General features: G+C 40.4%; 1 protein-coding gene across 2 annotated transcripts; it reads right to left on the bottom strand.

Moving 5' to 3' along the window:
- Positions 1-279: 279 nt before the first annotated feature.
- Positions 280-23,033, bottom strand: LOC122819631 (zinc finger and BTB domain-containing protein 7C). Of its 2 annotated transcripts, none has more exons than XM_044096484.1 (4): positions 22,896-23,033; positions 3,570-4,281; positions 2,301-2,953; positions 280-1,947 (listed from the first exon to the last, which is right to left on the bottom strand). In XM_044096484.1, exons 2-4 carry the CDS (start codon positions 4,263-4,265, stop codon positions 1,326-1,328), a joined length of 1,971 nt encoding a protein of 656 aa, XP_043952419.1. In that variant the 5' UTR covers positions 4,266-4,281; positions 22,896-23,033; the 3' UTR covers positions 280-1,325. The 2 variants fall into 2 exon arrangements, with proteins under 2 accessions (XP_043952419.1, XP_043952418.1); XM_044096483.1 differs by lacking the exon at positions 22,896-23,033 and adding an exon at positions 10,655-11,871.
- Positions 23,034-23,833: the final 800 nt, after the last annotated feature.

The raw sequence follows: 23,833 nt of genomic DNA, 5'->3' as shown, positions 1-23,833 counted from the left end.
AGCAAATAACAAAACACTGATCTTCGAAGAATAAACTAACTTTACTGCCTTGCTATGCTAATGAAGGTATGCAAATTATTTGAAAGTTCTTGGAAGCCTTCATTGTTATGTACTGATGATACAAGCTGTCACACATAACCATGTGTATTTGCTTTTTTTTTTTTTTTTTTAAAGTTGAAATCAATTCTCTTGCCCCCGATCTTTATTCATATCCCAATGCAACCGAATAAGTTTGTCCTATTAAAATAATTCACCCAAAATAATACAAGCAGACAATGGTGAAGGTCAACATTTAGTGTCTTTATAAAACAGATTTGCAAAATATAGCCAAGGCTCATTCATTTAAATACACATAAATACCAAGAAAATACTTTCCCATTTCAGTTCAAATAATTCTTGCACTCATCAGTGCGCAAATCAGAGATGAGCATTGCATGAAAAAAATTTGGGCCAAAGTTCCCGCTGAATGGTTGCACCAGAGCAAAAAAAAAAAAAAACACAAGCATACTCTTGTAGCTAAAGCGGCTGTAGATTAGGCAGATTTGTATGGCATCCAAAGATCCACATATTTCTAAATATTAAAACAGAGTTGTATTCAAGTCAGATATCAAAGTACTCATCTTTGGATGAATTTCTCAGTCTGTAAAGAGCAATATACATATATATTCTTTTTTTTTATAACGATTATTTTACATCATCAGCCACATCACCGTAATTAACACTACCACGGCCAGAGGTTTTATGTACAATAGTGCAGATGACGAACTTAAATCAGAACAAGGCAGTGGAAGATAACCCATAAATATCCTTAAGTGTCCTGATTTAGGCTTCAAGTGGTTTTATTTGTGATTTTCTTTTCTTTATGAGGAAAACAAATGGACAAATTAATTATTTAAGCTCTGGTTATTTCAACCATGTAAACACAATTATTATGAAAAAAGACTTTTATTGATTCAAACTTAAATTTCCTGCTGTAGATCCTTTTTCTAGCAAAAATGCTTCAAATCTGTCAAATCTTGTTTTTTCTCGTTTTGTGGTACAGTTGTGTCGTGCACTGTTTTGCATATAAGGAAACACCAATTTACAAGATTATCAAATGCTTTGGAGATATATGTAAACATTCATGGGTATGAACAACTATTTCATAACTTATTGGACCGTATGAAGAAAAAAAAACAAAAAACAGCTTTACCACTGCCACATCAGCAGGCTTCACAAAGTTCACTTTTTCCTTTTTATAAAAGGTGCTTTAGCTTCCTGGAGCAGAATAGACACAGAAATTAAAGAGATTTTCTTGTGCTTATTTTTACTCTACAGATTAGAGTTCATTTTGCCGACTCGGGGATGGGTGGAGCACGCTCCAGTCTCATGGTCCATGGGTCAGCGGTTGCAGCGTAAAATGGAGAGTGTGTAAGCATTTCTTCTCCAGCTAGGGCAAAGGCAAATACTCCTCTCTGCCTCAAAGCTCCAGCCTTCTGCTCCCCCGCGACTTGCCTTCCTTCTGCTTGCCGTTCCTCCCTGCTCTCCCTGACCGAGCCGTCCACACTCTTAAACCCTAAACCTCTACCACTGAGGCCGAGGAGCTCCCCCAGTCCGTGGTTCTTAACCCCTTGGTACGCGGGACTCAGCCCATTCTCCTCCACCTGAGTGGTCGACACTGTGGGAGGGCACAGGAAACCAGTTGTGGGCGCAGACCTCCAGGCCGACGGCTTCCTTCCTCTTCGGGGACGCGAGATGCGGCAGCTCTGCCTCTTGATGTGTCGGTGGAGGTGGTCGGAGCGCGTGAAGCTCTTGTAGCAGTGCTCGCACTGGTAGGGACGGACACCAGTGTGGATGCGCAGGTGGTTCTTCAGGTCGTAGTTGTGCACGAACTTGGAGTTACAGTGAAGGCAGATGTAGGGACGCTCACCTGTGTGCTTCCGCATGTGGATCTTCAGTTTGTCCTGCCTGCAAAAGACAAGATGCACTCATAGTGAAGGTTGAAAGATAGTGACAAAAGTGAGAGGGTGTTGTCCTTTGTAGTTTCTAGTGCTTAATTTCTGCTGTGACAAAATTATACCCATGTCCTAGAATAGAAGCGGAAATTGCAAAAAGTAGGAGGATGTAGTTAACAGAGATAACGCTGATAGAAAGAAAAATGAGTGGAGGGGTTTTCCACTTTGAACTCTTTGATATTTAGATGAGATGAATGTAATCAGAAAAACATGGCGTACTTTTCCGTTAACCCAGCTGTTTCACAAAAGCATTTAAAGCAGAACATGAGTCTTGTCTTCATGTGGTGTGGTTTGTCGTTCACGTACCTTGTGAATCGCACTTCACAGATTGTGCACATGTAAGGTTTCTCCCCCGTATGCGTCCTCATGTGTCTGGGCAGTTTCCCGGCTCCTTGGATGACTTTGTTGCAGATGGGACACTGCTGCGAGGCTTTGGGTTTCATCTTCCTCTCCTCCTCCAGCTGCCAGGGTGGGAATAGTGCCCCCAGGTGGGATGCTGAGCTCAGGAAACCCAGGTAAGACCTGATGTCTGCCTCATCCTTGATGTGACTCTCTGACGAAGCTGAGCCGGCATTGATGGTGCCTCCCAAGCCCGAGCTGACGAATTCTTTCAGGAAGTCGCCTTGGAGCAGACTGGGAGGGACCTCTTCCTTTATTTCCTCCTTGATGATTTCTCTTTTCACAGCTAGATCGAGGGGCCTCGAGGGCTCGAGAAGCGCGGAGGTTGGGAAGGTGTGAGGCAACCGTGTTTGCGGCGAGGATGCAGTGCGGGGATGCGCAGAGTTCAGGAATTGCTGGGGGAAAGATGGGAACTCTGCAGCCCACATAGAGGGGTAGAAGCCAGGCATGAGAGGAGAGAAGTTGGCCCTCCTGTCAAGTGCCGACATCCGGGGATAAAGCCCTTCCTGGAGAAGAGACTCAATGGAGAAATCCTTGAGGGCCCGACTCTCCATACTCTCCTTTAACACAAAGAGAGTCAACAGTAAATATTTCTGTAATGTGACAAACTTCAACACATAAATAGCAAACAAGAGTGTAACAAGATCACGGGATATTATAACCTCACAATATGTCTCGAAGAGGTGAGGTCTTCATTAGGAAGCCTACCGAGTATTTTAGCGGGTTTCTATGTCTATTAATATAACTGTAGCACATTATTAAGGCCACAAAATAAATATTATGGCATAAATACTGCAGCTAACAAACCATTAGATCAGGGGTGTCAAACTCCAGTCCTCAAGGGCCGCTGTACTGCAGGTTTTAGATGTGCCACAGGTACAAAACACTGGAATGAAATGGCTTAATCACCTCCTCCTTGTGTAGATCAGTTCTCCAGAACCTTAATGACCTAATTATTCTATTCAGGTGTGGTGCAGCAGAGGCACATCTAAAAGTTGCAGGACAACGGCCCTTGAGGACTGGAGTTTGACACCCCTGCATTAGATGCTAACACATGTGCTTTGAATCTTCTTATCAAGGTTAAACTAAAGGGATTATTTAACAGTTTTGTCTATATACATATCTCATATTTTGAGAGGGATTTAGGATTGCACCCCTACTAGAAAATAGACATACCTGTTTACCCCTGTTGTCTGGAGATTGTGACTGTTGGTCCAACTGTCCTTGATAAGTGGAGGTGCTGGGAGGAGAAGAGTCCTCTGTCCCTAGAGGCGTCTGCTCGCCTCTGCTCTCCAACGACTGCATAGATCTCTCACTGACATTGTCCTCCTCCTCCTCCTGCTCATCCTTCCTGGAGCCCATGTCTTCCTCCTCATCCTCCTCTTCCTCCTCATCCTCCTCATCCTCTTCCTCCTCCTCTTCTTCGTCCTCCTTTCCATCTCTGCCACCTCCTCCACCTCCATCTCCGCTGTCCATGATCTCTAGACATACGTTGATGATGCAGGGGATCTCGAGCATCTGTGCCGCGGTCAGGATCTCTTTGACGTTGGAGGCGGTCACTGTGAGGGTAGAGGTGTAGGCAAACTCGAGAATGGCTGTGAGGGACTCTGGAGCCACAAAGTCGATTTCATACACAGCAGCGGTATGATGGGGATCTCCACCATCTGTGGTCGCAACGGTAAAGAGCTTCTTAAAATACTGGCTACAGGCAGCTAGAACAGAGCGGTGGGTGCGGTACTCCTGGTCACGGACAATGAGGACGACGTCACAGAGCAGCCCGTCTCGCCGCTGCTCATTGAGGCTGCAGAGAACATCGCTGCTGTGGTTTGGGAAAGGGATCCCAATCAGGTCCTCCTCTCTGTGATGAACCATCCTCCTCCCTCTGTGTCTGTTGAGACAAAAAAAACAACAAAAAAAAAAAAAAAAACGCAACAAAGTCAGACAAACTGAAACGTCTGAAAAGACATCTTTGCTTCAATTATATTGCATCCAAATGTTTTATGCACCTTATGTTCTAATTTAAAACTAAACAGTGGTGGTTTTCTAATGAATGGTGAGCCCCTACACACTACATACACTCTTACTGCACTGAGCAAGCTTTTTCTGCCAAAAAAACAAACAAACAAATTATTTACTCTGAGTTACCAGAAGTATTCATATTGAGTTATCAATATTTTTGATAAAACTTTTCCATTATACCATAAAAATAATTTGCAAGTTTAAAAATGTAGATATGTAGTTCTTTTCATTCTTTTCTCATGTTATTGTGATCCTAGTGCCAAAGTTGGTATTGAAATGTCTGTTTTTGTGTCAGGAACCTAGAACTATGCAGCTGACCAATCTGAATATTTAGGATTTTGAACCACAGATGTTCAATTGCAGGCCAAACACACCGCAGGAATAGCCCTTTATTTTGGGGCCATGTCATAAGATCTAAATCATGTGTAAGGCAGTGTGTACTGAAAAATATTATTATATTGTACATACTACAGTGGAGAGCCCATTCCCATTAACTGGACATGAAAACATGTTTTTATTTTTATTTTTGCTAAGTTGCGCCCACCTATGCTGGTACTATCCTCGGAAAAAAAGCCAAATAACCCTTGTCAAGAACCACCGTTGTTACAGTAAAAATCATATTAAATAATTTGCTGTAGCATATTTGATTTATTATGTTTTATTTTCTCGCCTCTTTTCGACTTCACTGTAAACCAGACTTCAGCTACATAACAGCATCACAAAAGAAATGAATATGGCTGTAGAAAAAAATAGATTTAATGCTGAAGTTATTTTTCAGTCACTATAAATAATTTGCATTGCAAACAAAATCAGTGAGTCAACCTTTTTGAAGTGGGGATATATAAATGATCTGAATTGAACTGAATAATTTAAACGTCATCTGCGTAGCAAACTGTCACATATTACACTGATTAATTTGAACATGCCTCATTTGATTTCCTGTTGGCATTTAATGATAAGTCTCATTTCCTGTTCCTCTCTTCTGAAAGGGCTGCATCGTAAAACTTAATTTTCAGTGAGATGCTTCAAAGATTTTGTAGTTAGTACTTTAAATTTTAAAAAGGTCAAACATTTTTTAAAAGAGTGCTGTGGGTCGGATATGTTCGACCAACATCTGACGTGTTGGGTTTTTGCAAAGGACTTGATAAGCAATGATGATTAAAACTAATGTTGTTCACGCACTGAGCCACAATCAAGCTTTATTCCTTCTTGCAGTGCTTGTTTGTGTGCCATCTGTGCAGTGCAGGCAACAAGTGGTAAATACAGCACGCTTCACTTTGAGCAAACATCACATTCTTGGGTAATATTTATTCTTGAAATGTGTTATTACAAATCCTCGTGTGGCAACTGTGAGTTAGGGAAGCCCATCTTCTTCATGAAGCATAAAGCACACTTTCCAAAATCTTATTTTTCTTTTCTCTTAACTTTGGCTCTGAGAGGCGTGATAAGTGCGTGCGAGGTTTCTGCGATAATGTCCTTCCTTCTCGTCTTGTGCCTGGAAGATTTGAGCATGGAGCAAACCGATACCTTCATGTGAACAATGCAGTTTGTGACTGGGATGTGGTAAGAAGAGGGGGAGAGAGCAACAAAAGAGGTCAGATTGTTCTCTAGATACTGTATCCTGTCAAAAATGCTTACTTGCAATCAGTTCTACACTCCTTTGGCGGAAGACTAATAGAGCTTTCTCTGTGAGCCGTAAAACCTCTCCTCCCTCAGTTTGTTTTCCCGGCGTTCCTAAGTTCCTACCTGTTGATTCACTGTGCTGTTGTTTATGCTCAGAGTGATAAAACTTCCTCTGGCAGAGCGCTCGCTCATTCACATCTATGAATAGAGCTCAAACTTAGCCATCCACACTTTGGTGGTCACCAGAGGCATGTGTAGATAAACACTTTGAAGCTGCCCTGAACACCACAGCTGCATTGTTGACTGGCTCTAAATGGGCCAGTGCTGAAGCCACATAAATACACACATACACCAAAAAAAGTACCTTTGCTTTCTTCTCGGTGCAGCTCAGAATCACAATAGAGAAAAAATACAAGAAAAAATAAATAAAAGGGAACAAAAACACAGAGAATCCCTAAGTTCACCTGCAGGTACGCAACTTGGATACCAATCTTACATGTAGTTTATTCTTGTCGATCTTGTTGCTTGGTAACTGAAGCCGAGGTTCATGCCATTGATACAGTGTGGACATAATTAAAATGTCTGTGGAGGGGGCGGTGGTGCAGCGTATAGGGCTGCAGACCACATCTCCTGCCTCACAGTGCAAGGGAGAACAAAAATGACCTGACATATAGAGGAGGCAAGCAAGTAAAATTAAAATAGTACATTAAATATTATTTTGATCTTGTTCACATTCTGCATTCATTCTCATCTATGAAATTTTTTAAATACGGTGGTCTTTGTCTCTAGATCCAAAGGACAAGTTTAACGTTTTTAGCTGATTTAATTCATCTGAATTTAGTCTGCAAAAAAAACATTGAAGGCTTTAGCCTGTTTAATCAACCCCAACCGCCTTAAAACTGGATTTATACATCACTGTACATCCCATGTTGATATCACTTTTTTCACTACATTTTTTGTTGTTCATCCAGTATTGTTGGAAATGTCTTTCCAATAAGATCTTGGATTTAGGGCTCAGCTTGTAAAGATGTGAGGATTTCACAACCTCTGTACATCATTCACAGGCGAAACAGCCTGGCAAGAAGGTGGGAGAATCTCCAGTTAGAGATCAGATGGCCCTAAAAGTTCCCTAACAGGTTGCACAAACACAAGCCGAGGGGCCCCTCCCTAGAGCAGCCTGCCAAGGCAAACAATAGTGCAAAGCTTAGAACAACACGGGAGTGGATAAGAGGGAGAGAGAAAAAGAGTCTGGGACTGGGGAGGGCTCGGGCACACTAGCCATCATCCTTTTTTTTCCTCGAACCATCCCACCTCACTCCTGGAACCGTGGGGCCACGTGCTGCTGTTGCCGTTTGCTCTCTCCATGCCCTGGCAAGCGCCACTCCCCTTCGTTCCCACTGTTTGCTTGCCACTAGATGCAGCGTTTGGCTCTCGGTGGCCGGCCCCCTAATTACAGTGTGGAGAGGATCTGAGGAGGATGTGCCACATAGGCAGGGAGGGGAGGAGGGCACAGCGTTCCCACCGCAAGGTCCTGGAGCGACATTTCATCAAGCCAAACAGTCTTAACCCTTTACACACACACGCACTTACACACCCCACCCACCCATCCGAGCAGCCAGGGTGGGGACGCCTTGAGAAAGGGCACTGGTAATTACTATGACTCAGAGTCCATTATTTCTTAAAGCAAAGTTAAGATTGTCAACAAAAAAGTCTCAGTGGGTTCTCGTAAGCTTGTAACAAGTGGTCATTAACAATAAAAACAACTAAAGTCACATCTTTGACACTTATGCCGGGATGAGCTTTTTCCAGAATGACAATCTCGAATAAGAAAATACCATAATTTCACTGTATTTGCACAGATGTTTTAGGTAAAACACATTAAATGTCAGTTAAAACAGACAAGTTCAACAAAATTCTACTGCTGCTAAATTACAGTAAGATTTATATTATCGTATGTTGAATTACATTTATTTATTTTGAGTTTGATATGTACCTAAACATTTAAATGTATTTATATTTTTCAATTCCCTGTTGCTCATTATAGAGTATAACGGATACAATAAGATTTTATTTGCTGGTAATTAGTTGAGGTATCTGCCCGAGTAACTAGCCTGCAGTCTGCTGTTTAACTGACTCAACTCTTATTTGTACTTGTAAAACTTTGTTGTTTTCTAACATTTATGGGTGGCACTCCTTAGCTTGAACACTGCAATTTTTCTTTATTTTGGGGAGAAAAAGGTGTTGAAGCTGTTTTTTTTTGAGCCAGGAAACCAGTAATGCAAAGCAATAGATGGGGGAGCGTCAACTCGTTGATACTTTATGCTTCATGCGGCCGGAAAAGCTCAGATCATTCAAGCACGTTCTTTGGCTTCTTTCTAAGCCGTAGCAGTGGTGTATTGCAAAATGTTGGTTTTGAAACCTAAATTTTGTGTTATAACTTTATGCGCATACCTAATTTGCAGTAATTCTGTTTAAAGCTTTGTAGCAACAGATTTTTCAAAGTAACTGCTTCTAATAAAGGCTTTTCTGTGTCTTTCTCTGCAGCGGCCACGTCTCCTCTCATGCCTCACTTAGTCACCAACACTTTCAACTCAGCACTCCCACCTCAAATTATGTGTCACCTCTATTCGCTGTTGTCTTTCTCCAAGAACTTCATCTGCTTTCCGGGCGCTGACCACCACCTTCTTCTCCTAATCTTCCTCCTCCTCCTCCTCCTCTTCCTCTTTCTGTCCATACTGCAGCTGTATCATCATTATGCCCGGAGTGGAGTTGCTAACTCGTCCCCAGCTCTGACCGCTCAGGCCACAAATCAGCAGCTAATGTCCATCTCAAACCCTCCTTGTCACAAGCAGGCACTCATTTGGCCTGTTAGCTACAACAGCCAAAGCCCACTTTAGCCCTGTCAGGCCAGCGCGTACACCTGACCCACATGCTAAATCACCATCAGCCAGAATCCACCCGTCACCAACTGGCCATAGCAAACGCCTGTTAAACAGCTGTCACAGACGGACAATTGCCCAGCCAATAATTTGACAGAGACAATTCACCCCCTCATTAAAGAGAGGACACTCATTTAAGCCGTTGTGTAAGCCCAGTCCATTATCACCAGTAAACAGTGCACCTGTTGCTCCAGGACATAATTCACGGTCCATGCTTTTTTTTTTATTTATTTTTTAATGGGACAGTTTTTTTTTAAACTTTTTCAAATACATGGGGACAATTTTCATGCTTAAGTGCTGTCAATTACAGCAGCGGAGGAAGGTTTATAATGGGATCTGCACTGTAATGAAGACATGTCAGAGACGAGACGTAGTAAACTGATGTAAAAGTTCACTAGTGGATCAATTTGAACAAAAATATAAGTCACAGATAGTATTTTGTATTGCCTTCTTACAATTTCTTTTAATAAATAGAATAAATATATGTTGATATTTTGAATGCTTATGTTGTCAATTGTCACTATGCCATTTGTTTATTATAAATATATATATATAGATTATACAACTATATATTCACGTCACTGATTTTGATACATTTTGTGTTCAACTTTATTTGTCTATTTTTTGTGTATTTTAATTACGTACATTGGATTCTAACCTTTATCTGCAATGTGTGTGTATATTTACAACCGATGTATTTATATACAGCACATATGAGTTGTAAAGCAAACATGAGCATTAATTTCTACTGCAAAGTTGCAGACACCTTGAAAAACTGAAAAATATATTTATGTACAGTTACAGTAGTTAAGCAAGCACAGCATTTTTCTGACACATGTCTGCTACTGTATATTTTTTATCACACTTAATAAACCTGTTTTAACTTTCAGTTTATATCATTAACAGTAGTGTCATCTGCTTAGCTATGATAAAAACAAACTTGAATGAATCAAAAACCAGCGGGTAAAAAGCTTTAATCATGACACTTTTTTGTGTCATTGCTGCATTTTGTGACATGACGTAAGAAGGCGATGAGAAGGGGCGTGTAAACAGTAATTTGCAGCTTAAGATTAAATCCATAACATGTTTTTATTTTGTCCGCACTCCTAAACACCTCCTTTAACTTTACGAATCACCTGAGTATTTATTTTGGATTTTGCCGAGAGAACATCGCCTGTGTATGGAAACTGAAATATGTAATTACACCAAATGACCCAAACACACACTTAAAACTTCACTGAAAAATGTTCTGTTTGCCACTTTGCAGATGTGTTATGATGCTAAATCTGCTCTGGTTATTTTCTCTCCCTTTTTCTTTCTTTTTTTCTTTTTTCTTTTTTTTTTTTACAGCTCATGTATTGAAATTGTAGTGTGAAAAAACTGTGAATCATTGGGTCAATTTTATTGTCCAGTTTTATGCCTTTCTAGAGTAAAGCAGAGCTCCAGCACTCATAAACAGTGAGTAAGGCACATGTGCACGCTGTAACACAATGCACAAGTGTAAGCTTGTCCACCTTCATGCTGGTGTTGTAACTCCTTGACAAATTATTATAGACTTTTCCACACACGCACACAAACGCACACCTATGTGCATGGCGCACAAGTCTTGCTTACACATAAATTTACACATGTCTTGATACGCTCTCTGACATTCCACAGCTATCAGCAAGCATCACCCACCTTCTTTCAGCTTTCACGATTCCCCTCACGTGTCTTTGTATTTCCAGACTACTAAGAGGCTCCGCTGCTCCTCACTTGACCTCTCAGCATCCCTCTCTTAAACTGAATTGCAGCTGCCGTGCTTTCTTTCTCTTTTTTCTTGCCCAGCTGTCAAGCAGGTCAGTCCATTCAAAAGCTCCTCGCTCTGGGCACTGATGCCCATTCAGAAAAATAAAAATAAGAGGAAAGAGAAGAAGGGGAAAAAAAAAAGCACCTCAAGAAAAAAATATCCAGTGGAGGGGAACAGAGCAGTGCATGAACAGAGTGTGAGCGTTGGGGTCTGAAAACGTGTGGAGTTTAGAGTCAGGCTCAACTGCTCAGAGTGTGTGCGCGCAGCTCATGTAGGACGAGAGCGAGGGAGTGAGAGGAAGGGAGGGAGGGCAGAAGCACTGCGCTGTGGAGATGTCGCACCACTAGTTTTTATAGCAGGGTGGGTAGCTGGAAGATAATAATACCCCATCCTCCTCCACAACACAAGTTTAAGCGCAGTGTGTAATAAGCCCGTGGCGCAGACACCCTCTGATTTAGGTCAGACAAAATGAATTTTTAGTTGTGTTAGAGTGGATTTTGCTGTAAAGGGACCGGGGCAAAGAAACTCGAAGGGGTTGTTTGGGGAGACCGAGGGAGGGTTAAAAAAAGCAGCGGAGAATGAGAGAGAAAAGTTGGACAGTGTCTCTGTGCACCTCTGTTGGCTAGAGTGAAGAAACAACTGCATCTCAGAGCTGCTCGCTTTCATTTTTAACACCTGTTTTATTTACTCTTCAGCTGCTGCAAACTCTTAAAGTGGAAGTTTTTGCTTTTTGTTATAAATCCAGCATTTAACAAGCGATTGACCCCTCTGTTTTAGTTTAAAAACAGGTGGCGAGGTGGTCACCAGACTCCATAAATCCTTAGAACAGACTAATTACTGAAAAACATCACAATAAATCAGCCCACTCTGGCATGCTGCAACCTACACACACGGAGAGCGAGACCTCTATAAAACTGGCTGGTTCAGGGAGTTGTGTTAATTTGAAAGGAAATATTACTTAAAAACCTGAGACTAAATTCGACCACAAACACAAAAACATACCACAGGCAGACGTGTATTGTTAAACCGTCAAATAAAACCCAAAGTTTCAAAACCCAGCTCGCAGACGACTGAGCATTGGATTCCTGTTTTGAGTCAGTAAGCACAGAAACAGGGCAGGCAGTTGCTGATCATGCCATCACCTCAGTTTGAGTAGGAGAAGAGGAAGTTACAGCAAAAAAGGTGAAAAAGAAAGTAATTGAGCTTAGTGGGGTTTAGTTAAACATCAAAGCTACACAATGCCTTATACTGTAGACAAATTATCAACAATCCCTGAATTTTTCCACCTTTTCAATGTATTTTAGTTGGATTTCATGTGGTGGACCACTGCTAGGGGAAAGAAGACTTATACATAGTTGCAGCTTTCCACATTACAAGACTGAAACTTTTACATATTCAACTTTTAGAAAATGGATCAAGCTCAGTCACACTGAATGGAGAAAATCTGTAAACATAAATTCTCAATTCTTGCCACCGATTCTCTGTTGGAGTAGGAATTGAATTTTGAGTCATTCTAATCAATAAATATGCTTTAATCTAAACCATCCCTTTAATGTCTTGCCGGGTTTTTGGATTGTTTTTCTGCTTATAGGTAAATTCCCTTTTGTCTCCCCTAGTTTTTCTTCTAAGATTCCCCTGCATTTAGTTCCATCCTTCTTATCAGGCTTTTGACCAACTTTCCCATCCCTGTTGAAAAGAACAATGCCCAGAGCATTATTCTTTCACCACCATGTTTCATTATGGGGTTGGTGTGATCCGGGTGATATGGAGCGTTGATTTTCTCCTACACACAGCTACCATGACAAGAATTGGTATTTTAATCTTAAACCTGGAGTATGTAACTTTTACAAAAAAATGAGTTTTTTACGCATTTGTTAAAACTACCACCATGTTGTGACAGTATAACATGAGACTGATAATCTGTGAAAAGAATAAGTCCTCCTACTCCTCCCTGTGCTGCTATTGCCGTCTGAAATAATGCACGGTTCCCGACCAAAAACAACCAATCAAATCCAGGAGAAGCATATTAGCGATATCTCTCCACCTGCTGAAAAGCTCAAATTGTGGAGAATCAAGTCCTGTTACAGCAAAGCCATTTATCAGCTGTCATTGGTGGCCATGCTTGATTTTTAGTGAGCACTGGGAGAAGGCAGAATAGCTCGATTTGATTTTTTCCACATTATCTGTCTCGTGCTATACTGTCACAACATAGTGGCAGTTTCAACATATATTTATTTTTTTACGAAAGTTACATACTGGAGCTGTATCTGTCTCCTATAGTTCTTTTGCGTAAACTGAAGTATTTCACTAAAGGCCAGAGTAGTCGAGTTGATAACTAGCTGTGGATCTCTGCAGCTCCTCCAAAGTTACCACGAACTTGCTCTCCTTGCAGTTTGCCAGTTGTGCAATACTAATTCTATTTTAGTTCATTGTCCCTCATTATGTTGTTTTTTGTAATCTCCAACTAACCTCTGAGGCCTTCAGAGAATAATTATTTATACTGAGATAAAAATACACACAAGTGGACCTCAGTGGCTACTAAAGGCAGTTGGTCCTACCAGATTTTATTTAGGAAGATCAGACTAAAAGCACCTAAATACACCACATTTTAATGTCCTTTTGCTTCACAATTACGCACTACTTTGCGTTTTAACCCCATAAACATAAATAATTTTTGGCTATAAAAAAACAGTTCTGCTGTAGTTTGAGTTTTCATCGTGTCAAAGTTTGTTTCTTATGGTGAGGAACTGCAGAGAAAGAAATAGGGCAAATGTTTCATAGCCAAGCCAAATCTTATGACAAAGCACATTCACACAATCTGAAGCAGTCATTGGGCTTTCCTGTGTGACATCATTAAACCGCACCCTGTGTAGTATTCCTCTTTTTTCTCTTTTTACATTTTAGAGATATATGTAACACATCAAGCAAATGTAACCATCAGCACAAGCTAAAAAAAAAACCAACAACAAACATTTCAAAGTATTGGCTCAGGATTTCCACTCAGAAAGGCAGAACACACTCTAAGTCATTGTTTTCTTTGTGGCTGCTGCATTTACAAATCTTCTAAAATACTTCAAACCATCCATACAGTGTAACCAACAATCATTCTGTAAAAGCTGTCAGTTTCTGCCATAAACCTTGACTAGCCAAGCAGAAATCAGAATGAGTGTACATCAGGCTGCCATGCCCACTTCCCCCTACCGAGGAAAACATGGACCAAAGCAAACCACAGCCTGGGCCCATGGTGGTTTACACTGTTTTGTACAGGGTGAGAGTTGAGGGCAGCTCACATTGGCATCCAGTATATATAAACAGGGTTAGCCACAAACTGCTCGTAGCCCAGCCAGACAGCCAGAAAAATAAGAGTTTGCCATCCTATAAGGGTAACTATCTGCTCTAAACGGAGCACAGCTACTATAGCAGCTACCTGTGAGTATGGCTATATCCTCAAATGCATCTTTTTTGTGGAAAACTCATTTTAAAAAGCATGTCTCTAGACCTAGTGACACACAGTAAAAAAAAATATCTCAAAAGGGAAGAATCCTAATTTCTTTATTATTTCTTTTAAAATGTGATTGAAATCGGAAACAGTTATTGAAAAGAATGATTTTCTCCTTGTGTTCTCATCTGGTGTCGACTTAGTACTCATAAATCCATGAGTCTTCATGTGATTAGAGTCACAAGACATGAGGACTCAAAGGGCTCAGTAAGAGTCATCTGTTTTGTCTGTGTGTCTGACTGATTGAGTGGCCTCTCAACGTACCTGTTTACCGCCACCTGCTGCTCCCAGCAGGACACACGTACCATGCCACCAGATTGGCTCTTTGGAGAAAGGATGGGGTGTGAAAGAAGCAGCTTAACATAAAGTCAGGGAGGCTCTGGTGCCATTCCCTGCTTGCTTTACTGTACTCTACTATAAAACGTCAAGATAAAACCGTCTAGAACAGAAGGGTATCCTAAATGCGAAAATGAGGCTGAGTATTTTGAAAAACAATTCACAATATCTCAATATTGTGAGGCTTGTAGATTGTCAATGTCTACAGGCCTCTTATATAAGAATTCTGATTTATGCATAGGATATAAAATGGGTGGCAACCTTATGGTAAAAATAAAGGTCCAAATTCTCCTGAAAATGGACATGGAAAATTATGCTTCTTATAGTAATTTTTAATGTTCTAAGTGTAAATACGTTAAACACAGTTTGAATTGTCAACTCTAAACCAGTTTTGTTTGTTGCTTTAGTTGGAGATGGTTTTACTGCTGAATTTTTTTTCTAATGTAACCAGTTCATGCATAACTTGAAGTTAAATTTTTGGATCCCTACTTTAGTGGACTAATAAGCTGCTAAGAATTGAATTTCGCTCTGGAGATGGCAATGTTTATAATGTGTGTCTGTGTATGCATAATGTGAGTGAATAATGAAGTCTGTACTCTGTAGATCTACCACATTTGGTACTCTTGATTTCTAATCAATTAATTTAGTAACCGGAATGATGATTAATAATTGTTCTTCTGACTTCAACTAAAGTAATTTGAATTTAACCTATGACATTTTTTTTGTCATTTTGACCTTAAACCCCACTAAGAATTAGTCTTCATCCACAACTACTTTCTTTGTCTTTTTGGAATTTTGTGCAGGGGGATTTGCTCATCCTCACCAACAAGGTATTCTACTTTTTATTGAAATAGTTCAGACACTCAGATATTTCTGACATATTACCGTACCTTTTGCAAAGGGGTTAGTTGAACTAGTCCATGTAGAGAAGCTGATGGGTAAAATCATGGGAGTAAAATGTTGAGGTGAAGTCAACAAAGAGATCAATGACAAATACATTTTTTCCGCTGTTTAACAATCAGTTTTCTCATTGCCCTTTATGAAACACACTTAATGTGAGTGCATTCTACCCTAACCTATTTAAAACGAGGATATCAATTACTAAACCCCCCCTAGACAGGATGTTGATTGATCTTTAAATGGAATCGAGCACCCACACACCAGGTAGACTGTTTCTCTTTTCATCACAATTCAGCGGGTTTACAAAGGAAGTCAAGTGGGTCATCAAAGCAGTATATGTTACCCTTTCTTAAGCCATAAACGGAACAATATTTTTCTCTGCTAATGAGTAATCTACTTGTATCAATAAGCTCCAGGGCAAGTTTCCTTTTGCCATTTCACACATCCAAATTCTAAACAAATAATAATGTGCTAATATACTTAATCCCTGCAAACCTTTTTCTTACTAGTTAGGTACTATTTGAATTATTGGTGGGCTAAATTTTACTGCAGTTACAGCTGCAAATCTTTTACAAAATGTCTCCATTAGCTTCACACATAGAGATTCTGATCGGTTTTCCTTTCCCTTGTCAAAACAAGCATGCATGTTGCTGCTGCTACCTTGTTGATTTAACCTCAAGATGGTTTCATGGTGAGAATGGTGCATTCAGTGATATTCATGGTTATACCCTACACAGCATTTTCATGACGGCAAAAAAATAAATAAATCCTACCATCTATGCGTTCTTTATGGGTTAGTTCAGAAGCAGTGGCAGTTTAACACCACCAAACCAACTTGTGACCTTTACCCTTGTGTTTCTGAGGCCAGGTGTGGTCGAGTGTGGGAGAGGCAGGAAAAGGAGGCAGTCAGCGGAGAGATATAGCATCATATAAACCCCCAACTCCCCACTCAGCTTTCAAAAGTCCAAGGACAGAGACTGATTCTCACATGACTTGTAACTTGAACAAAAAGGGATTTGTGTAAACATACTGTCGTCTCAGTGAAGTCATTAGAACTAACCTCGGAGCATGCCATTCGGATGAGTGAGGTTAGGGTGTTTCCTTTCTGTTGACCTGTCTGTGTGTGCTTAACTTTCTCCTGTTGTGTCTCATTTTTCAAACACCCTAATCAGCTTTGGAAGCTTTGCCAAAAGGGAGGTAAACTACGCATCCTGCACATTGGGAACTGTGAGTACCAAGACAGGCAAAGTTACAGTGTTACACAGCTGGGGCCGAGTGAGTTCTTGTAAATCCATTGTTGTAAAGCTGAATAACTTTCTTACAGCAAAAAAAAAAGACTATTAATGAAGTTCGAAGAGATTTTTTTTTCCCATATTTGTTAGGATATTTCCATATCCTAACAAATATGGAAATTTATTCTGAACTATTTATCCAAATCTCCGAACTGCAAACAAAATGTTAGAGGAGTCAAACTTCTTTCTACCACTTGGAAGATTCAACTTTGCAATGCATTTCAGTTGTTGTGTTCAGCTGATTGGCCTGGTGTCAACATTTGTGTGTGTGCGCGGGTAAGTGTGTGCTGTGAGGGTCGTCAGGTGAATGAGGACAACTCCTTATGGTGATAACGAGAAGGAGGCCAGCCTTGGTGGGACAGCCTCTGTCTGCCCTCGGGTAGTGTGTGTGCGTGCGTCTGTGTATGCTTGTGTACGTGTGTGTGTGTCAGCAGGAGAGCCCTCGGGCACTCTGACACCTCCTAATTAAAACCAGTCAGGCTGCAGGGCAGGGGAGACAGATGCCTGTCATGAAAACACACTCGCACACACACACACGCATTCACGAGGAGGCGGACTTCGTTGAACCACATGCACGCTTACAAACACACAACTGTGATGTGTAGGTCAGTTATTTTTGGATGCAAAGTTACTTGCATCCCACCCACTCAGGTATTAAAACAGGTAACTAAATTGTTTCCGACAAAGACGCCAAAAAAAAAAAAAAAGAGAAGTGGTCCAATTAACAAATCTGCTGATCTTTTGAGGCAAAGAAAATCAGAATGTGCAGAAATGATTTATGGTCAATCATCTTGAGGTTAAAGCAACAAATTAAACCAATAATCTCTCGATTATTTGATTTCCATCTGAACCCTGTTGGATTATTTTGGGCATGTTCACCAATGACAATGCATCAAGCAGGATTTTCACTCATACAATCCCTCGTATGCCATCATCATGACCCGTGGTGGCTTCCATGTTGACGCTCGTGTCTCTCTCCCACAGCAGCGAATGAGACATAATTGTGCTGCATGTCTGTTACCTGCATACTCTGTCACATTTTATCTCCGTTCCCACATGTACGAGTCGGAGCTGCAGGCGGCCACGTATAGTTCTTAGCAGGCTAACTGCTGTTTGTCTGGGGTGGGTGGGTGGATCAAGGCACGCTGCTCTCCCTTTTTCTCTCCCAGTGATTAGATAGCATAAGCAGGCCAGCTAGCCTAACCCACACACTCATGTCTCTAAAACTGCCATCCAGCCCTGCTTTCTCTCTCACTGCCTCTCACATACAGGTGGGTGGACCCACTTATTCAACCCAGATCTTGTTTTTACACATTATGAAATCGTGTCTTTTTTCCCCTCTCTCGTTTTCTTTCTTGTTTGTCTCTCCTTAACTCTCATGCTGAATGACATTCGACTCCGTGTTTCCTGCACGTCTTTGTGTGTTCTACAGCAGAGCTTTAATTTTCTAATTTACCAGATGATTATTTCGTCTTACTGCCAAGCTGAGAATTATGTCTCTTTGTACTTGTCTCTAGGTTGAAGCTAGGTGGGTTGCCACTGGTGACAGGGCCCTATTTTGTATTATCTAGGTAACATTCAGGAAACACCCACAATTTGTATGTACAAATGCTTCATTTCTCAACCGCATTATGAATTGTGGCTGTCACTGACATTTCTGAAGTTGAAACTAAAGACTTGTGCGTTTCTGAGATCTCTTTGACCTCTTTAATGATCACAAAAACCACTGTAAGATGCATTATGACTCTGATGTTATAATATAGATTCAAAGAAAATGGAAAAACTTGTCAGTTGATAATGAAGTATACCTGATCTGTTTTTTTGTGAACTTTCTTTACTCAAATTTAACAAATATTAAATAGGGTTTGTTTGTTTGATGGGATTCAGTAAGTCATAAAGTTTGATGGGGTTCAGTAAGTCATAAACTTTGATGGGGTTCAGTAAGTCATAAGGTTTGATGGGGTTTAGTAATTGATGAAAGGAGATTTAAACACAAACACTCATTTATGGTACATTGCAAACATATCCTTGAACTTCTACACGTTTTTCTACTTCACAACCACTAAATTTAATGGAGTTATTGGATCAACATGAAGGGTTACAAAGTGAAATAAAAATTCTTGTAGATCTACGTTTTGGTGCCATTTTGCAAACAGTTGCAGGTCTTTTACTGAATGTTTTGGCAAGTTTTGAATTTTGAGAAGAAAAGTTCACTCATGCAACTTTGCACACTAGCTCAGGCTTAGTATGAAGCAAAGCCTCTGTGGAGAGTTTTAAAGTTTTTGAAGTTTGCAGGATTTTGCCACTTACTCTCGACTGAATGTGAAAGGATTACGGTACTCTAAGCCGTGATCATGCTTTCATAGTTGTAGCTCAAAGTTTAAAAGAAGATCAGAGGACATCCGTTTCTGATTTTGGTGTCATTTTCATTTCATTTTGCTTGGTCTAATATGTCGAAATTTGCATGTGTAACATGGAGAGATAAGAAGTCTCAGGGGGTGTGAATACTTTTTCAAGGCACTGGGGAAAAAAAGTTGCGGGTGGAAAGACTGATGCAAGCTGTAAATGGAAGAAAGGTGGAGGATTTAAAAGAGGCGAAGAAAAAGCGGGAGTGTTGACCTCTGCGAGCGGCTGCCTCCCGTGGCTGCTTTGTCGTTAGAGCCAAGCGCTGTGTTTCGTGAGGAACGCAAAAAAAGTACACAAATCCCACAGAAGGAGCTTTTTTGGCAAGGCTCTGGCCTCACACCCACGGCAGCCTCTTCAAGCCTCCTCCCATCCCCTATTCATCTGTGAGGGGCGGCTTACTCACCCAGCCCAACTCCACACAACAAAACCTGGACCTCGATCCTACGGAGGGGGGCGGACGAGCGCACACGCTCGCAGTCATGGCTGCCATTTCATTGTAGACATGCAAACACACAGCCACTTGTTTCAAACTGAACATGCGAGAGCTTTTTTTTCTTTTTTTTTTGTCTTTCAATTTGTATTAAGTGTATCTGGCTTTTGACAGCTGCCGTGATGAGATCTGTCATCGGAGGTCAGGATTAGATTGAGCATGCCGGTGTAAACACTGTTACATGGACGTGCCCACACGCTGTCAGGTGGGAAGAAGGCGTGTGGACTCATTCACGCTCTTAGCATCACAATGAATGCGTTGGGACAAATTTTGCGGTCATGAAGCAACATCCTCATTCATTAAACATATACAACTTTTTAAAGAACTGGTTATTGGTTGCAAAACACACAAAAACTTAAACATTGACATTTTTGTGTGTGTGCATAATTAAGGGTTTTAAAAAGGCATTTGTTCCCTTTCAGTTCTCTATTGTTGTCTTATTATTATTATTATTATTATTATTATTATTATTATTATTATTATTATTATTATTATTATTATTTTATTATCTTTTTTTTCAGATCAACCATTAAAGAAATTTAAATATCAGACAAGGATAATGTGAGTAGCTTCAAATGATAATTTATCTATTAAGGGGGAAAAAAAGCTATTTAAACAGAAAAGCTAATTGTCCCTTTAATCTCACAGTTGCAGAATTGTTTTTAATTTAGCCACATTCAAGGGTTTTCAAACATAAAAGGCCTGTCTAGCTACAACATCTCAGTCAGACTTAAATCAGAGCCTTGATTAACATCAAAACCTTCACTTTCTTTGATTTTAAAGGATTCAGAGGCAAAGTTGTTGGTGTGCTATGGAATTTCTGCATGTGACAAGTTCGCTTAAGTTTAAGCTAACGAACCAATGAGCAGACATTCTCCCTTTGGATTATCAGTCAGTGAGCCGAATTTATGGTTCCATCAATTTTGTTGTGCCCAACCAGGTCCTGGATCCTTCCAAAAAGGTCTACTATTGCATCATTATTTCTCAAAATATGATCCCAAAACTCTTGGTGATCTTCTGTATGTTTTCTGGCAAACATAATTTGTGCCTTAGTGCTCTTTTTGCTCAGCAGTCGTCTTATTCTTAACGTTGAATAACAAAGACTGACTTTCACTGAGGCAGTGCTTTAGATGTAGTTCTGTAGTTCTATTTTGTGACCATGTGGATGAGTTGTCAATGTTGTCTGGAGTGATTTTGGTTGACCGGTCACGCTCGGTGTACCATTCCATGTTTTCTCTGATTGTGGATAATGGCTCACACTGTGGATAAAGTCCTAAAGCATAAAAAAAAAAGCTTGTGGCCCTTTCCTGAGAGAGGTCAGTAACTGTTTCTCATCTGTTTTTTTATTTTTTATTTTATTTTTAGATGGGGGTCATGTTGTCTTACTTTTCTCTCTCTTGGGCAGGTTCTATTTAAGGGACTTCTTGCTTTCACACATCTGGTGGTAAACAGCTAGCGCAGCTAGTGAAGTTTAACTGAGCTTTCCAAAACTTTAGGAGTAGCAAAAGTTAATTCACGGCTTTAAAAGCATAACTAATAAGTTTATTTTATGTTATTCCTTTTTACATTTGGCGTTATGGGGTTAAACCTTTCACTTAACGGTTTTCTTGGTTCTCAGGTTTACAGACTCATGCGGTCGCTTCCTTCAAAGAGTCAGTACATTAAGAGCACAGCATTAAACTGCACCGCGTTCCACAGGCGGGACTGTACAAACACGAATGAAATCTGCCTCTGGTGATGTTTGCTAAACACACCGACGTAAGAGAGGCCCCGCAACAAAAGACTCCAGAGGATCAGGTTCAATTCAGATAATCCTGGAGGGAGAAAGAGGCAGACAGAGGGCTGTAGTCAAGGGTGTGTGCATGTGAAGAGAAGAGGTGTGGTGGAGTCCTTTTATTTTTTTTTTCCTCCATCTCACCCTCACTGCAACAGGAAGAGGGTTCTATAAGATCTTCTTGTATTTTTTTTTCTTTAATATATTAATGATGAACATTGATAAGGCTGACAGCATATGTGTCTTTTTAGTATAAACGTATTTACATAAAAGTGCTTTTAATGATCAGAATTGCACATTTTCATTCTGTTCTGCATCGCAGCCCATTCAAAATCAAGTCTATTCTCAGATCTTTATACCTTTCCTCTTTGTCTGTTTTCAAAATAAAAAAAAGTGATGCAAATGTTAATGTGGTTCACATGATGTGAAACTGCATAAAACCACAGTTGACTGTTTTTAGATCAGTGTTGGGAGCTGATTAAGCTTGTGAACAACTGCAGTTTGATTGCAAAAGGTTCTAAGCATTGATTGAAGTGCGTTTCAAATGACTGAAAAGTTAAATTAACCACTTGAGTCTAATTTATTCTCTACACAATGATCGAACTCCGTTCAAACTTTCGATCATTTTGCAATAAGTCAAACTTGGAGGTGCCTCTCTGCAACCCGCAGTCGAGCAGACGTGACATATAGTGCTATCACCCTTAAAGGTTAACAGTTATTCATGCTGTTTCATGGGGAATCACAGGAAGAGTGAAATAATTTTGACTTTCACGCCTCTGCCCCCTCATCTGCTGCACCGAGTGCCTGATCTGAAGCAAAGATTAATGTAAACCGTAGGCGCATTTCATCTAACAGCATAAATAGAGTCCGCAAAGGACAGATGTTCCCCTCAGTTCGTCTTGTTGGCTGTTACAACCTTATCAGTGAGACACTCTTATGCTGTGGCACATCTACAAATAAGTCAGAATCAAGGCTGACAAGAATACGAAGCATCATAAATCTTTCTGCTGTTTTACAAGCTGCTGACTTGATAAGTTGAAGCAAGAACAAAAAAAAAAATTAAAAATTAAAAATTGTTATGGTTCCAGCCTTGTCATGCTTTCACTTGCTTCCTCTAAGAGAGGTTTTCACTGCTCGCACATTTGCTGCAAAATATCCACTGGAAAGCATCTGGATTGCACCGCTGGACACATATTCTTTTATATCTTCTTTTTGTTTTCTTAACCAGAGACTTGAAGCCACTTGCAACACAAAATAGCAACACAAACCAGGATAAAGTCAGCCCTCGTTCTGATGCATGCTTGAGGATTCTTTTTTGAAACAGAAAGAAAATATAAGCCTCTCATTATATATTTTTTTAAAGAATGTAGGAAATAGCTGTGTTAACAAAACAAATGCAGAAAAGAAAAGAGTGAATCAGAAAGATGTCACTGACCTTTAAGGAAGGAAAGTTTTGATTTCAGTTCCTCTTTTGGTGCGCTCTCTCCCTGTCAGGAAACTCAACACTGGCAGACTTGTGAAAGTGAGAGCGGCCGAGGAAGACACTTAAAAATTTGCTCTGAAGGTGTGTCGGTGATTTGAGGGGAGTGAAAAGGTACCGTTTTCACAGTTATCTAAGAAACACAACAAAACAAAACTGCTACACCCACCCAGCCTGAGCCAACACCCCTCCCTCCTTCTAAACCAAAAGTATTTGGCAGCGCTCCCTTCAAGTCCACCTGTGCTTAGGGGAGGGGAGTGACACACTCTACCACTCCTGGGCCAAGCCTAAAAACCTGCAAACCTTCTTGTGGATTTGGACTTGATCTGAAGCTAGAAATAAAGCTAAAGCCCAAGACATGAGCACAGATAGAAACAGGGCACACGTATTTATCAATCTATAAACAGAAAAGATACAGAAGAGGTGGCTGCAGAACAAAATCCGTTGAATGGATGGTTTACGTTGAGCCTCAAATAAAAGACATACCAGAGATAAATGAGGGGAGAGGAAGAAAATTAGAGTCATAAAAGTCAGTGACAGTGTGTAAGACTCTTTGGGTGTGTTCATTTTCGTGCCAGCTTGTATACCTGGCGAGTTACAGGAAGTATTGTTCTGGTGAAAGGGAGAACAATGCTGCATAATGAGGATGTAATGATGAAAATTACCAGAGTTCTAATCTAACAAACTGTTAAATTAATAATGAAACATACAGTATAGTTGCAAGGCATGATTTAGTTGAACTCTTGCTTTACGAAATAAATAAAAATATTCAACAGTGCAAAAAACAACCTGCCATATGTTTTCTTCCTGTGTTTTTTTTTAAGTCCAGGCAAAGCCTTTGAATACTAAAATAACTGTAAAAACGTAAATAACTGTTCCCTGATTGGATACTT

This window comes from Gambusia affinis, linkage group LG17 (genome assembly GCF_019740435.1).
Source record: "Gambusia affinis linkage group LG17, SWU_Gaff_1.0, whole genome shotgun sequence".
In the NCBI taxonomy this organism is placed as follows: Eukaryota; Metazoa; Chordata; class Actinopteri; order Cyprinodontiformes; family Poeciliidae; genus Gambusia; species Gambusia affinis.
This window is presented reverse-complemented; position numbering and strand designations above follow the sequence as displayed.